This window comes from Chiloscyllium punctatum, chromosome 17 (assembly GCF_047496795.1).
Source record: "Chiloscyllium punctatum isolate Juve2018m chromosome 17, sChiPun1.3, whole genome shotgun sequence".
Classification (NCBI taxonomy): Eukaryota; Metazoa; Chordata; class Chondrichthyes; order Orectolobiformes; family Hemiscylliidae; genus Chiloscyllium; species Chiloscyllium punctatum.
In genome coordinates, this window is record NC_092755.1 from 52,566,184 (window position 1) to 52,583,729 (window position 17,546).

The window sequence follows — 17,546 nt, forward strand, 5'->3', positions numbered from 1 at the left end:
AAAGTGACAGCAAGTTGCTCAGAAGAACAGGAATTATCTCCATGGCTTGCTACGGGCAGGTAGTTTCAGAAAGCATAAGTGTGTATCTGCAGTATATTTGGAATAAAAGTCAAGGAAGATTAAGATTTTGATGACCAGTTTGAAGAGTACCTTTTGGGAGAAGGGTGAAAATAATTAGACAATCAAAAACTTTGAGTTGATAATTGTAGAATTATTGTCGCAGCTACTGTTCTTGATTGATCTTATTCTCATATTGTTCCTCGTGTAGTATATTACTGCTTTTTAATTTTTTTTTGACATATGGATCATTAGCAAGGGCAGTATTTATCACCTATCCCCGATGCTAATAAGAAGGTGGGTGGCCTTTTTTTTTTAAATTATTGGAGTCCCTATGACAATGAAGGAATTAATACATATTTTAAGTGAGAATGGTGTATTACATAGAATTGACAGTGTTGCCATGCAGTTGCTGTTGTTAATTTCTACCTTTTTAGAATGATGTATTCGAAACTTTTGTGAGGTGCCTTTCGAAGGGTCAGTTACTTAATTGTCAACTTGGTTTAATTCACAGCGCTTAGTCATAGAATCATTCAGTATGAAAACAGACCCTCCTGACAACCATGCCAACCAGGTTTCCCAGAATAAGCTAGTTCCAGTTGCCTGTGTTTCATCCATATGACCCTAAATCTTTCCTATTCATTTACCTGTCCAAATATCTTTCAAATGTTGTAACTGTACTTCCTTTGGCAGTACGCTCCACATACAAACTACCGTCTGTGTGAAAGGTTGCCCCTCAGGTCCCTTTTAAATCTTTCTCCTCTCACCTTAAAATTATGCCCTCTAGCTTGAAGCCTCCTCATCCCACCCTAGGAAAAAGACCGTTGCTATTCACCTTACTAATATAAAAGATTGTAGACTGTAGCCTCACAACAGACTTGAGTACAGAGTTGGGAGTGATAGGTGCTAAATTGTTAAAAGTGCTGTCTATGGGATGGTGCAACACAAGTAAACACTTTCTGCACCAGCACAAGTTATTGTAACCATGTAAAGAGTGCTTCCCTTTCAGACAGACTCCTGCCATGACTCTAAACTAATTTTCCCTGGTTTGTCCAGTAGAGGTCATCTTAGAATTGATAGTGAAAGCAACGTTCAATGGTTTGGAGTAACTGTTCTGTGTCCTAGTCATTAGCTGTTGATAAGAGCAACTTGTAATTGTAACACTGTTGATGCAGACATTGTTTTTATTTTCAGTATGAAGGATATTCGAATGCAGACTTTCAGTGTGCATTTTGGGTTTAAAAACAAGTTCCTTGCCAGTGATGTTGTTTATTCAGCAGCTTCTCTACTCGAGAATTTAGAGAAAGACAATGGGAATGAAAACTTCATCGAAGCCTTAGACAGTCTTTCCAGGTATTGATTCTCTTTATTTATGGGCAGAATTTGAAGTACACTGCAGGTATCATTGTACTGGAGTAGATTGATTTATGGTCAAAACACCAACATGAAATCATTTTCAGCATTTTGTCTTCAATGTAATTGCTTGTCTCGAATACATGAGCAAAGTTTTCTGTTCTGAAGTAGAGTCATGTTGAACTCGAAGCATTAATTCTTTTTATCTCTTCACAGATCTGCTGAGTATTTCCAGCACCATTGTTTCTATGGCAGATTTTTCTGTTCTCTTCCAGCAGCTATTATTTTATCTGAGCACTGAAAACGGGGAAATTTTGCTGAAGTAGAGTTCACAACAATAAAGGGACTCACCTGACATTGCTTGTATTTGAATTGATGGACTGATTGTATTTGAATTGATGGACTGAATATCAAATAAGTTCTCTTTGGGTTATGCAGTTCTTCCAGCCTGATTGTTTCCTGCCTTTGCTGTGCTCAGAAAATCCAATGGATCCAGGCACAGAAACAGGTAAAATTGGTTTTACCTGCGTCTCTTCCCCCACCCCCAGTGTGAATCAAGTTCTATTGTAGCAGACATCTGATAAATTTAGAAATAGCACTGATTCCACTTGCAACTAGTAGATGAAGACTTGGTGGCTGATGTTTCCAGCAAAGGTAGAAAAGTTTGGTCTTAGTGAGTAAACATTACACTCACCTGTGGTTACGATGATAGTTTTTTAATATCATATAGTCTGGAGTAAAATAAAGATAAATTGCCAAACCATTAGGCTGCTCTCTCATTAGACTGGTGATGGCTTAACCTCCTGGACACCATGTCTCAGGCAAAGGAAAAGCTGACAATCCTTCAGGTAACCTTAGCTGTTGCATACTGTTGTATAGCTGAGCCAACCAGAACATCAGGAAAAATATTCCGAGGTGAAATTACTCTGGTTTAGGTCCATCCCAAAACAAAATGAGACTATAATGTCTTTTCCTGGCATGTCCTAGGAAACTTTTCCAATGAATCAAACAAAAATAGCATTTTTAGCTGATTAAAGGGAGTTTGAGGGGCAACCAGGTGGTTGGTCAAAGAATAGGGTATTAAGAAGCCTGTGAAAGGAGGATAGATGGAGAATGCTAGAGAAAATTACAAGGTGTGAATCCAACATAGTTGCAGATCTGGCTGCAAATGGTGGCATGCAAGGAGAGAATCGTGCACAAGAAGCTAGAGTTAATGAAATGTAGAGTTCCAGGAGTTCAAAGGTTGAAGGAGATTAAATGCCTTGAGGCAATTGCGCCATGTAGACTGGGCTTCTCAAGTTGAGAGGTTTTAAGCTGCGAGATCCTGAAGATTAAACACCCCCATTCCCCAGCCTCTCCTAATTTTACAGCTCTGTGTCCCCTCCGCACAGTCTCGCACAGCCCGCACTGTGGGGCCACAGAATTGCAAGGCTTGAAATGCTGTACCAGTGAGAAAATGTTTGGGAAGCTCCACACAAATGTCATTATTTTAAATTGAAGGCATTTAAGAAAAATGCTTTCTCAGAGAAATCTGAAATTAAAAGCATACTGTCAGTAACTCTGCGATGCTTTTTCAAAGTTATTTTCTGGTAATTTTTCTTATACTTAAGTTGTATATAACTGCCTGAAGAATAGAAGTGGAGATTGTTTAGGAGTTCAGGTGTTTCATTTGATGTCAATGGTTGTGAACTATTCTGTCATCTATTTACATGAGCAAGTCTGACAGTGAGATAGGCACAAAATAAAATAATCTTTTATTTGAAGTAGACTTTGAGTGGTATTTATTGTGGGAACTGACTGCAAGTGAGATTATTTTTCTTATTCTTTCATGGACGTGGACATCGCTGGCAAGTCTAACATTTCTTGCCCGTTTCCTGATTGCCCTTAAACTGAGTGAATTGCTAGGCATTTCAAAGTCAACTAATTTGCTGTCTGTCTGAAGTCACGTGTAGATCAAACTGGAAAAGGGTGCCAAAGTCAGACATCCTTCCTAAAAGGGCATTGTTGAACCAAGTGAGTTTTTACAACAATAGATGGTAGTAGTCATGGTCATCATTGCTGTGACTAACTTTATATTTCAGATTTTTTAATTGAATTTAAATTTCACTAATGGCATGATGGGATTTGAACCCATGTCCCCAGTGCAGTAGCCTGGGGTCTGTGTATTACTGTCCTATGACATTACGACTGCATAACATCCTCCTCTAAATATATTAATGAACATTTCTTCCAAAGTCCTCATTCCTCATTTTCCACAGAAACACTCAAACGAAAATAACATTGAAGGGCTGGAAAAGACTAGTCTGTCAAAGCTACCCCAATCTCCTAACCTCTCCCTCAGTTTCTCAATCCTATAACTGTATAATCTGCAATTAAAATATATCTGTGTTATGCTCTCAAGTCAGTCAGCAATAGGAAATAGTTTTTTCTTTAGCTGCAAACTCTAGTCACTATCCCATCTATGGTGGTGTATTTCAGCAACAATTTCATCTTTTCTCTGGCAAACCTATTCTTTGAGATGGCAGAATAAGTTCATGGTTGTGACAACCATTTTATGATACCTTATGCACCTCCATCATAGATGAGCAAGAAAGTTTAACACTGTAGTTTGGCTCAGGATGATCCAGTCTAGTGGGAAATCTAGCAATGGGAGAACATGGTTCAGTGTTGTAATGCCCTGTTTAGCCACCAGATGCTGTCCGCGTACTTGCAAATTATTTTTAAAAATCAGCCTGTTGAGACATTTTTTGGTACACCTTCACGGCAAGAGGAACTTGAACCCAGACCTTCTGATCCTGTGGTAGGGATATTACCACCACAACACAACATCCTTTAAGATAAAAGTGAGACCACAGAAACACAGCACTATCCATTTACTTGAAGCCTTTTTTAAAAGATGCTGCAGTGATCTTTGAGGTTATCAGTCTCAAGCCAGGTTATTGTGTGATGCTGTACCCCATAATCTTTTGTGCTTTCAAAAATAAGCCTTCTGATTTCTCCAGATCAGATCACGAGTCTGCTTGGTTTTGAGTCTGTTGTTACTTCTGCCTGCCATGTAGAGCTGGTTTGGTTGAAAAAGAAAACTTCTTGAAAACAGAATTTGTGTATAATTTGCTTACTACCTATTTATTACAAATGGCAGTACAAGACATGAGGGATTGACAGTGGAGGACCTCCTTTACTCCATTATTTTGTTTTTTGTTGCTTTAAACACTGGTCAATACAGATATCTAATATTGCATAAACCAATGTGAATACATGGGCAAGTCATGCAAATTTTATTCATTATTATTACGTAGTTCTTTGTTATTGAGGTAATTCACTATAAGAAATCTGCAATATCATATTTCATAACCTAGTGTGATTAGAATAGTGGTTTGCTCAAAATATTATACTAATTCTACCTTTGATCTCTTCATTTCACGCATATCGCTGCTAAATCAGACAGTATCAAAAGACACAATGTGACAAATTATATCGACATGAGATATCTCAATCTCTCCCTGTTACCTTAACTGTATGGTCTACTTAAACCTTTCAGTTACTTTATCAATATAAAGCAAGTGGTCATCACAGCATCTCCAGAATAGATGCATGGCCATCACATATTCTGTCAGCTATGCATCTTTGTGCTTAGGCTTTCTTCACAAAACATTCTGTTCTGAAATCTGTTTTGACTCAATGTGTGTCAATCTCACCAGTACTCAAGACATTGAGATACACAGTGTGAACCCATATTCCCATTGATCGAATCCCTACAGTGTGGAATCAGGCCATTCAGCCCATCGAGTCCATAACGGTCCTCCAAAGAACAATCTCACCCAGACCCCTACCCTATCCCTGTGACCCTGCATTTCCCATGATCATTCCGCCTAACCTGCACATCTTTGGACTGTGGGAGGAAGCCAGAGCACCTGGAGGAAATCCATGCAGATATGGGCAGAAAGTGCAAACTCCACACAGACAGTCACCCAAGAATGGAATCTAATGCAGTCCCTGGCACTGTGAGGCAGCAGTGCGAACCACGAAGCGACCATGCCACTCTGATAGCTGAGAGGTTTCATGTTGCAGGATGTTGTGATATTATGTTGAAGGACTGTCCATCTGCCAAATTCTCCTTATAAAATGAATTGTAATCCAAAAAAGTATGGAGTCTACATGTACTTCAAGCAATGTTATAACTGTGCAAACATGAATGGATTCTATAAATAATGAAGTCATGGATCGAGTCCAAACCTCCATCTCATCTGCTCAGATATTGACTTGGAAATTCTGTGCAATTCTCTCCAATTTATCCCCTTGATGGGATACTGTTCGGAAATAATCATTTGGTCGTTTGTCTAGGTGTTCTGCTGGCCTTAACCTGAGCTTATAATACAGGACTTGACCAAAAACTGTGCAGGGTTTCACTGCCTATAGGTTTATGTAAATCTCTCTGATTTCACTTGTTGTCACAAATTGACAGTAGAGCTCTAAATTAAATTAACATTTCAGACAGCCTTTATAAAAAGTAATGGGGTGATATTGTGAAATAATCTTTCCAGTCATCTGCTGTAATTTGAGTGAAAGAGCCCTGGATTTCCAATTACATCTAGATTTTTAACACTCCCAAACTTGTTTTCATATCCATGAGTGTATCCCTTTCTCTTGAACTCCCTCTAGCCCTACCATCTTTGAGATCTCTGCTCCACACGACTGTGTGCTCTTGCACATCCTTCATTTTTAAAACTGCTGCACAATTATTTGTCATGCCTTCAACTGTCTGGTGCATAAGTTCTGAAATTCCTTCCTGAAAACTCTGCTTCTTTACCACTCTGCCCTTTCAGACACTGTTTTGAACTTGTGTCTCTGTCTGCCCTAAAGCTTTGTTTATCTAATATTCCTCTTGTGAAGTGTTTTTACTCCAGTACAGGACTACATAACTGTTAGTTGTTGATAGAGGTGTTGAGTGAGAGAACCTCCACCCAACTCTCCATCCCAGTCGACACAAAAATGAGTGTCTATACCTTGAAAATAATTTATAATGAAAGTGTTAACTACTTTGTGTTGCCTCTTCTGGCTGTTTAGGAGTAACCCAGATAAGCTACAACAAGGTTTGGAACTGGCCAAGCAGCAGCTCCGAGCCATTCACCAAACAGTTGCTAGCTGCATTTGCACTAACCTCGTCATCTCACAAGGACCCTTCCTCTACTGTTATTTACAAGAGGTAAGGATCAACCCGGGACAAACTTAGACATTTTTAGGGAATTTGATCTTGTAATGCAGACTGACTGGAATGTGAGCTAAATAACCAGGGAAGTAAAATCAGACTTGGATAAACATATCTTGGAATGAGTACAGCATCTGAAACAGGATTATGCTATTTCTACATGAAAGGTATCATGAGAAGCCAGGGTTTCCCACAGACCATAACATAATATATCGAGGGCACTTCCTGTGAAATGAACACCCATAAACAGACCAGACAATAAATTAAAGCCTGTTAAATTTGAAGGGTTTTTTAACCTTATTTATTCAGGAATAAAAGGCAGCACCGACAAGACTATATTTATTGCCCATCGCCAGATGCTGTGAGTGTCTGTCTCAGTACATTTCTTTCCCTAATGTTAATTCATTTTCTGTATTTCCTTGTGTTTATTCCCAACCACTGGATCTTATTGCTTTCTCATCTAGTTAGTACTTTGCTTTACTGTAGTTTCTTGTCCCATGTACCACAGTAACAATCACCTGACTCCAAAGATCCATTTGCAGAACATTAAAATAGTTCCACAATTTAAATGCATATAAAAATATATACAAATAAATTATTATATGTGCAATTTGTGTCAGATCCTGCAGTATCTTTCATCACTCCATTAGTGAATTATAAATCAATGATATATGTGGAAAGAATGAACAAAAACTCAGTAACTAAGCAGAATTCCCCTGTAATTACAAGACTGTATACTTATAAAAATATATGCAACTATATCAAATAACTAAAAGAGAGTTACATTTTTCTGGTAGAAATATTAGCTTTGCCTTTTTCAAATATTGCTATAATATGCTTTATTCAGATTTATACAATAATTTCCACCAGACATCCTTTTGCACACGCCACCTTCAAAAGGATCAGTCTAAAGATCAAAAGATAAAATCTGGTTTATCAAATGGCTTTGTTTCCCCTGTTTCCCTTGCAAATTGAGACAATCACTTAAACAAACAAATGGAAAATAGGAGATCGTGCTGCTATTTATTTCTGTGACAGTAGCACAGCCTTTTTAAAAGTGAATTATTTCTCCTCAGCTTAATATGCAAAAAGATCAAGATGATTTGTGGAATTTTGACACTGACTACAAGCCTGGGAAAATGACATCTGACACTTTTAATTGTCAAAGTTGCACGGCACAAGTTGTAGAAGAATTACTCAGCAATCTGTTGCCACCATTTTAAAACCAAAGGATTAGTGTCATTTTACATATTGCTTGCACCTTGATCAGTATCAAATTAGCAGATCAAAACTGCTTCAATCACAAGGCTTTGCTAGGAGCAGCAACAGGGATGCCTTAGAATAAGCTATAAATGTAGTCACATAACTGTTATAGTGAGACCAAACACTAAATGCAGTAGGCTACAGATGGTGCTAAATAGTCTCGCAATAAATGAATCCAAGCAAGTTACATCTAGTCAGGGATGCTAGTGCAAAAGTAATAGGAAGTGCTATCTCTATATACATTTCCGTCTTCAACTATAGTGTACTTGTAATTGACATGTGAATGCAAGAGCTAAGGCTGAAGCAACTGCCCTCAGCCAAAAGTGCAACATCTTGGATTTTTTTAACATCTTTCTGAAAACCCCACTGTTGCGGATGTATGTCTATCAATTGATGCTGAGAACAGTAGGTAGGAAAAGGCTGGTTGATGACTAATACCCAAATACGTACAGCTCACAAAATTAGGGTCTACTCTAGCAATCCCTACTGATTGGATTTCACAATTTTGCATGGCTATGGAAACACTAGGCTACAGGTAGTTCAGCAATTCAAGGGAAAGATCTACCATGACTTTAGGGCAACTAAAGATGGACAAAAAGTGCAAATCTTGTCATGATCACTCTGAAGAATAATAGTTTAAAAGCTAGGAGCAAAACAGATATCCGATTTCACAATGTATCCTAACCAAATATTACATAAACAGAAATTGAAGATGTTGTAAGTACTCAACAAGGTCAAGCAGTATCCGTGGAGGAAAGAAACATTTTGCTTGCAGCTGTGACCCCTTTTCCAGAACATATAGATTTGGCACACAAAGTTGCACCTGTTTAATTTCCTTCACTTTAATACACACTTAACCAACATTGTGATTTAGCTGACTTATACAATTCGGTAATTGTGTTCTTTTAAGTAATTCTTTTTTATTCATCTACAGGGGACCCCCGATGTAAAGATCTATTCAAAGCCCATTTGTTTGAAACTACTGTGTAAACACTTGCTGAAGTGCTTTGTCCGTTCGGTATGTATGTATCCTCGTTAAAGGGGGAGCACACACACACATATGCACATGTGACAGGATGGCTGTCAGGGCCCACCTAAGATGGGTGATGGGTTTGAGAAGACCGGGGCAGAGTTAAAGTAGAATATGATCATGTTCAGGGTGGGCTCTGATGGGTGCACGATACCCTCAAAGGAGCTATCTCTTTCCCTCTTACCCAACACTAACCAATACAGAGGAACCTCAATTATCCGAATGAGATGGGCGGGCACTATTTCGTTTGGATAATTGATTATTTGGTTAATTGATTCAATGCCTTTCCTCTGGGGTTGGGAATTTTCTGTTAAGTCTGCTCCCTGTTGAGGAGACTATGCAGCAGCACAACGCATGTGAGCAAACCCCCACCCCCACCCCCACCTCCACCTCCGGTCAGCTATCGTGTCCCAGTCCCCTGTGTGCCCCCGTTCGCTCCCCACCCCCTCTCCAGGGCGGCCAGACTGGACGTCAACAACAAGACTGCTGCCACCTTTTTGGGGGGGTGAGTCTCCAAATAGCGCGCACACAACCACACACACAACTTTTTACTGCAACTGTTTGACAGGTTCCACCTTTGCCCTGTACCTGTGTAGAAATCCTGGGAAAGTGTGGGCGGGAGGTCACTCATCTGGAGATGGTGCCTGGGCTCCCACCAATGTCCAGGACTGTTCTCGGCAGCATTTCAATAAGCCGAGTTCACTTTTAATCACTGTTAACAAAAGACGCGATCAGTGTTGGAAACTCTTCTTTGATGTAATGTTTCTATTGGGACCTTGAAATCTTCTTCAGATAATCTGATATTCGGATAATCGAGGTTCATCTGTACAGCTAAAGCTCTACCTCTCCAGGCAGGTAGTTGGAATGTCCCTACTCTGAGCCGAGATGCTCAGATTCAAGTCCCACATGTCCAGTGGTGTGTAATGACATGGACAAGCAACAGCGTGAATAGAAAGCAGTTGTTCCCTAAGTTGAAGTGTCAATAAAAGGGACCATAATTTTAGAGTGAAAAGCAGGAGGTTTAAAAGGGATTTGAGGAAAACCTTTCTCACCCATATAGTGGGTGCCTGGAATGCACTGCCTGGAAGGAAGCATCAACATTTAAAAAGTACTTGGATGAGGGCTTGAAGTGTCTTAACATTCAAAGCTGTGAGTCTAGTACAGGAAACTGATACCAGTGTAGTATATTTTTGGCAATACAGATTTAATAGGCCAAATGGCCTATTGCAACATGCCCAAAATAGGAGCTGGATAAGGTACTTAAGTGACTATTTATTAGCCATTTTAAGGCATTCAATAGGCTCAAAGATGAGTGGGCTGTCTGGGGTGCAGGTTGGGGCAGGCAGATGAAGCCATGCGGTGCATTCCATAGCATCTTCAACGTGCCTGTAGGGACTGTAAAATTCTGCCCACTGTTAATGTGGATTAATTAATTACTGTTTTAAATGCATTTTTTTCAAAATTCATTCATGGGATGAGGGTGTCATAGGCTGGACTAGCATTTATTGCCCATTCCTAATTGCCAGAGGACAGTTAAGAGTCAGCCACAATGCTGCGGGTCTGGAGTCACATGTCTTGGCCAGACTAGGTAAGGATGACCGTTTCCTTCCCTAAAGCCTCATTCATGATTTTTTTCTTGGCAATGGTTTCATGGTCATCAGTTGACTCTTATTTCCAGATTTTTTTATTGAATTCAAACCCAACTTTGAATCCAGTTACCTAGAACGATACCTGAATTTCTGGATTAATAGTCAAACACTAATGTCGGCTATTGCCTGTCGCGATAAGTTTTATGCTTTCATCTTGTCCTAATCTCCTTTTCCCAGCCCACCCCTTCCTCCTCTTCCTCCCGCCACAGGCCTCTTTTTCTGTGTTCTTTCTCTTTCCTCTTCTCGGCTCTCTCTTAAACACACTTTCCACTCCTTTTGCTTTCTTGCTCACTCTCTTGCTCTCTCTCGCTCTACCTCTCACTGCTCATTCTCATCCTGCCTCTCCAAAATCCTCTGTAGCAAATTTGATCGAAGCACTGCCCTTGATATTGACATCCTGCATGCAGTGCCACAGGTCATTGACTTGCCATTTTGAGTGGACATGTTGCTGGAAATTCCGTACATGGTGTTGTAGGAGAGTAATAAGCAGTGTCTTCTATTTACATCTGTTCTTCTCTACAGACCAAAAACAAACGATGTAAGGTGCTCCCGCTGGTCATAGCAGCACCAATGGACCTGCAGAAAGGAACAGTGATCGTTATTGGAATCCCACCAGAAACTGAAAGCTCAGACAAAAAAAAGTGAGTCCATAGCTAAGCTCCATGTTTATGGTGGAAAAATGAAAGCTCTATTCTTTCCCTCCATGATGAAAGCAACCACTGCTGTTGTCCTCAGCCAGGCAGAGTCAGCAGATCTGAAAAGAGTGGCGCTGGAAAAGCACAGCACAGCAGGTCAGGCAGCATCCAAGGAACAGAGAATTGATGTTTCGGGCATAAACCCTTCTTCAGTCAGCAAGTTCCAAGTCTGATCTTCAGTTGTGCTAAATTTGCTGATGGAGCAGTGTTTCCAATGAATGAGGTTTTTTTTTGAAATGTCAAATAGAAAACTGAATTAATGTTTCCACCTTCATATTATATTTTTTAAAAACTTATCACTGCATTTAGCTCGAAGAAAGTGCAAAGGAGATTTTGTAGTGGTACCAGGAACAAAGCATTTCATAAGGAAGGCAGTGGTACTTTTGAACTATCACTAATTTAGTAATCCTGAGGCCCAGGTTCATGCTGTGGGGCACTGGTTCAAATCTCACCTGGGCAATCATTAGAATTTTAATTTGATAAATAAAATCTGGAAATGAATGCTAGTCTCATTTACAGTGACTATACCAATATTAATTGTCAGAAAAACAATTTGTTTCTGTATTCCCCTTTAGGGAAGGAAATCTGATCTTGACTACATGTAACTCCAGTAATATGGTTGGCTCTTAACTGTCCTCTGAAATGCAACTTAATTTAAGAGCCTTTAAGAATGGCCAACAAATACCGACCCATGAAAGACTAATTGTTTTAAAATTTACATATAGAAGTTTGAGTTCCTGTCTTTGCAGCAGAACAAGATTTGAGAAAATTTTAGAAATTAGTAAATAGGGGAATCTTTTTTCCAAGATCTTAAATGTCGTTAATCAGAGGACACGGGTTTAAAATAATTATGAAGTAATTTTGTTTTTATGCAATAATTTATGATCTATAGTACTATACATATTTGGTGAATGAAGCAGATTAAATAATGTTCAAAAAAGACAAATACTGGAATGAGAGAGATTTCCAGGAATGTAAACTTGGAAGATCGCTAAGAACCAGAATGAGAACTAGGACTGAGTGGCTGCTTCTGTGTTGCACCATTTTTATTAATTGAAGAGCTCCATAAAAAATGAAATATAAACTAAAAGAAATTGGCTTGATTCCTTTGTATAATTTAATCTTTTTGTACATACAATGTAAATAATGTACAGCGAGTAATTACACATTGACCTTTGAAATGTGAATTCAACTTCACCCAAGATTCATGAAATGAGAGCTTTTTCTCACTGTATGTCTTATACATGATATGAATGTAAATATTGAGCAACCAGTGACAATATTCAATCTTATACCAATAAGCTGTAGGAAGCCAAAATTAAACTAATTGTGAAAATAGTTGTGTAACTCTGAAGTTAGTACAGAACTGAATGTACATTATTCATCTAGTTGCAATATCATCTGAATGTTCATTGCTGCTACTGAGTGACAAAATGTCAAGAGTTTAGTATTAACACATTATCCTTTAAATAAGCACAGAATTCATACAAAAGAAATGTTGAAGTCTGGTTCCAATGCAGCTACTGTATAACCAGAAGCAGCTGGTTTGCAAGCTTGTCTTGATCATTTCTGTAACTCCAAATAGAGTGCTATTAATTCACATTCAGAAGGAGTATATAAAATTGCTTGAAGTTCTGTAAACAATCATTACTCTCTTTCAGTTTCTTTGGTAAAGCATTTGAGAAGGCAGCAGAAAGTACAAGCTCACGGACTCTGCATGACCACTTTGATACTTCCAGTAAGTAACCTTTAAGATAATTATGGTACTGTGAGATTAAGTTCAGCAATAATGCTGCTAGTGACTCTCCCTCAGGGCCAGTTTGAGGAAGAATCTTTCTTCATTTCTCTGTATAATTGTGATTGATTGCAGGGAGGTAGCTCTTTGAAGTGTGTATGTGAGGAATACGTGTCAAAAATTTTGTGCATAGCTTCAGCCGATTGTTTTAGGACTTCCTTATAATACAGTAGCGGGAAATCGTTCCATTCACAAGTATTACAGGATGGAGTTTGTGGGCTAACTCGGCGGGGTTAGAGCTGAAGTAATTTTAGAAAGGTCAAATCTAGTATATAAAGAATATTCTCGGTAGCTGGTGTTGTACGATAAATAAAGAACACATCCTGATGAGTTTTTGATCTCATAGTGTCTAACTTTATGCCTGATATTGTGTCCTTTTGAAATAACATCGCTATCCATTGGATATAATGTTTATGAACTTCAGAACAGTGTTCGCTGAATAAACATTTCACAACAGCTATGTATCAGTGGTAATATCTTTACCCACTTGCATCTTGTGTATATTGACATATTCCATCCTCCCACATTCAGAGCATTCCTTCCGCTAAATATCTGTTTGGTGCTGGTTTGAGCACAGAGACTGATTTCCAGTCACGTTGGTAAAGGTATAGTTTAAGGTGTTGGCCAGCTCTGTATACATGCTGAGTGACTAGATTCCAATTAACTAATTAATCTTTTCATTACAGTAATTGAACTGAAAACTGAGGATCGTAGTAAATTTCTGGATGCATTGATCTCTCTGCTGACATAAATGTGAGTGCAACTTGCTGAAGCAGGAGTACCCAGTGTTTCTGGTCTTGCGTGGCAATGACACCTCTGGAAACCATACTTGGAAAGTCTGACTCCATTTTATGACTCAGGTGTTCATACTGTGCCCAATGAACTTGCCAATACATTTTTGAAGTGGAACATCTTGTGAAACTGGGGACAAATTACTGGTTGTAGACCTGTCAACCATCCTGTCTCCCTATAGCGACGGCACCACATAAATGGCAGCTGAAATCAAGGCTAATTTTAAACAGATCCAGTAAATTTATGACAGATTAAATCATCTGCACTTGTAAGTTTTATTGTTTAGGAACAATGCAGAATTTAGAGGGGTATGGGAAAGCAAACAGTGAAAAATTGTGCTGTACCTATCGTATGCTGTAAGCATGATCAAGTGATGGTGAATAGACAACAAGCTGATGTTTATAATGTAGATGCTTCCCTAATACTGATTAATTAATTAGTCAGTTAAATAATTGTTGGTAGCCATCCCTTGATTTGAGAGTGGCATCTACTACGGTCTTCATGTGACTGAGTAGGCTGATTCTCAATCCCCTGATAAATCTCTGACCACCTGCGGCAGGATATCCCTGAGTGCAGAATTTGTTTCCTTTCCTTTCTTCCTTTGTTGCTGCTCTGTCTCATCGTTATGGTGCTTGAACATGAGTTGGACACAAATTACCATGATGCAATTTTGATGGACACATTTGTCACCATTTGAATGATTGGTAACAAACTCCTCTTAATCATTTAAAGCAATGTTGCTACACTTCAAAGAGGAGCTTCAGAATGTTTTTGCAGTATTTTTGTCCTGCCCCGACACTGCACAGGCAAGTAATGTGAGGTTGAAATGACTGCTAGTGTTCTGACATTTTTACTGCAGTTTTTAATAGATCTTTTTACAGTGCTCTTTATTTCAAACCCATACTGCAAGATTGAGAGTTTTTTATGCTTATCACTTGCAGCTACTTGTTTATCCATGAGCATTTTTATGATTCTGTTTGGGAACCATTCCCATCAAATGATTTGGTTTAATATCCTGGTAATGGAATGGAAAGTCAAACAAAGTTGCACCTAAAACTGATTTTCTTGCACCCCCATTCCTGAAGAAGCATGCTGTTTTGTAAAAGCAATGAACTTTAAGACAATGTGTTTGAGAGGTTTGATATTTCTTTAAACTGGTATGTCATTCTGAATTCTCATTGCCCAAATGAGTATCTTGTAATTTTTACTGTACATTAATTCCTTTAATCTTATGATGTTCAACTAATATTTTATGTTTCTCGTTCTTCAGAAACATGCCTAGTGATTTTTCACTTTGTAGGAAGATGCAAGATTGTTCTTATGTACTTGGTTCTGTATTGTGTAAGGTGTGTAAATTACCTCCCTGTCATGTTGCCATGTTGTCATTTACTGGTTTTTATATTGAGTATTTTATTGTAAATTGTGTATTATTGTAGGCATGCTATTTACCCAAATTTTACTGCCGTATATTTTAAATAAAATCAGTACTAATTTTACATGATTGAATTGGTGCATAATTTTACCTTGTACATTTTCAGCTAATGTGGAAGTGCCTAATTTTTTGCCTAATTCTTTTGAACACTAAATTTTAGTGGCGGAAGTGAAGAAGCTGTGGGCAAAATATGGCAGGGGGCACAGCCAAACAACTCCACACCATTGTCCCATTGCCTGGGAATCTCACAGGAGGCAGACCAGTGTGTAGATTGACTACCCATTCCACAGAAGTGGGCAGCTAATTACTTAATGAAAGCTCAGATGGGGCCATGAACCAGAGTAGCTGGCTTCTTACTAGTAACAGTGCAGCCTAGCAGGATCCATTTCAATAAATGTAACACTTAGAGTACAAAACAAAATTGGGATTGAGCTCTCACTCCACACAGTTGTCATTAATGTTTTCATTAGGAGGCTGCATCCAGTCAAATTGCTGAAGCACTCTGCTACTGGCAAGTGCAGGCTCAGGACCTCTATTTGGACTCGCTGTTGGGGTCCCGAAGTGCACAGTATCACCTTTTGCATCTATTACTGAAGCTCCTACACTTTAAAAAAAATCTAAAACCAAAAGACAATAAAAAGTGAAAACTATAAGCAAATGTGGCAGCTCGGAACAACTTGTGGCTTGATTTATAATTGCTCCTACATCTTGATCCCTGCACTTTAACTGATTGCTATTTCAAATTGTAGAGTGTTTACAGTACAGTTAAGCCCATCAAGTCTCCACCAGTTCTTTACAAGAATAGTTTCCCTGAATATGCCAGTATAGTCTTTCAACAGTTTGATATAAATTCTCAATATCTGATTTAAAGAACAAGAACAAAGCTGCAATTCCTTTTGCATCACTGGTAGTGAATATCGCTGAGAATTTTGAAGCACTATTAAGGAACCTGGTGACTGTGAGAAAGGCATGCTCCTGTTCCTATGACAACAAACAGTGCCATTTTTTAACACAGCAAGAGGCTCCACAACAAAAAAGCAATGTCAATTATATCTGTCTGTGCACCAACCCTACCCCCCCCCAACCTGTTCAGAAGACTTGTCTTTAGTGAGGAAAGAGAATTTCTTTTTCCTTTCCAAAGAGAATTTTGGCACTGCTTGATCCCACTTCATCTATCCACCCAGGCTTTCCACTTCTAAGCTTGTAGTCCTGCATGTTTCTGGCACGTAAAGTAATTGTGCAAAATATCACTGGTTGCTGAGTGCAGAAGTAGAAAATTCCAGACATTTAATTCTCTGCCCCTTTTCAAAGCGGTTTATCCACTGTATAATGGAGCTTGACCTTTCACGTTTTGTTTTTAAAACCGTAGAGCTGTTCTTCACCAGTGGAACCATTTTCCATTTATTTGTTTAGACATGGTGTAATTTTCTAGAATCTGAAAGGAATTCTAATATCCAATTTAGGCAGATTTTAGGGCATTTGATTCTTCCATATCCTGTAAACCCTTTTTACAGGTAATACTGTCACTATGGTGAAAGTGAGGACTGCAGATGGTGGAGATCAGAAATGCAAAGTGTGGTGCTGCAAAAGCACAGCAGGTCAGGCAGGATCTGAGGAGCAGGAGAGTGGACATGTCGGGCATAAGCCCTTCATCAGGAATGTGGAGGGGAAGTGGGTTGAGAGATAAGTAGGAGGGAGGAAGGAATTAGGATGGGGGGGAAAGGTAGCTTGGAAGGCAATAAGTAGATGCAGGTGGGGGTTGATGTGATAGGTTGGAGCGGTAGGTGGACCACATAGATGGGAAGGAGATAGACTGGTGTGACAGTTCAAGAGTGTGGTGCTGAGTTAAAGGTTGCATCTGGGATGAGGTGGGGTGAGGGGCAATGAGGGAACTGGTGAAGTCGACGCTGATGCCATGTGGTTGGAGGGTCCCAAGGTAGAAGATGAGGCATTCTTCGTCCAGGGTGGTGGGGTTGTTTAGTGTGTGTGTCCCAGAGATGTTCTCTGAAATGTTCAGCAAGTTGACATCCTGTCTCTCCAGAGTAGAGGAAACCACATTCGAGAGCAACTGACACAGCAGATGAAGTGTTTGGGTGTGCAGGAAAATCTCTGCTGGATGGGAAAGGATCACCATCACCCCCCAACTGTGTCTACCTATCGCCTTCCAAGCTACCTTGACCCCAGCTCCACCCCTCCACATTTATCTCATCACACCCTTCCCCACCCAACCCTACCCACATTCCTGATGAAACATTGACTCTCCTGCTCTGC

General features: G+C 39.4%; 1 protein-coding gene across 3 annotated transcripts in view; it reads left to right on the plus strand.

Moving 5' to 3' along the window:
* cdc45 (CDC45 cell division cycle 45 homolog (S. cerevisiae)) overlaps positions 1-15,339 on the plus strand; it is a 46,892-nt gene extending 31,553 nt beyond the window's left edge. For all 3 annotated transcript variants that reach the window (XM_072587129.1, XM_072587130.1, XM_072587132.1), the window contains 6 exons: positions 1,252-1,410; positions 6,478-6,616; positions 8,817-8,900; positions 11,084-11,202; positions 12,918-12,994; positions 13,738-15,339. In XM_072587129.1, coding sequence (XP_072443230.1) covers positions 1,252-1,410; positions 6,478-6,616; positions 8,817-8,900; positions 11,084-11,202; positions 12,918-12,994; positions 13,738-13,802 — 643 coding nt within the window. In that variant the 3' untranslated portion in view covers positions 13,803-15,339. The remainder of the gene's footprint in view (positions 1-1,251; positions 1,411-6,477; positions 6,617-8,816; positions 8,901-11,083; positions 11,203-12,917; positions 12,995-13,737) is intronic.
* The last annotated feature ends 2,207 nt before the right edge of the window (positions 15,340-17,546 follow it).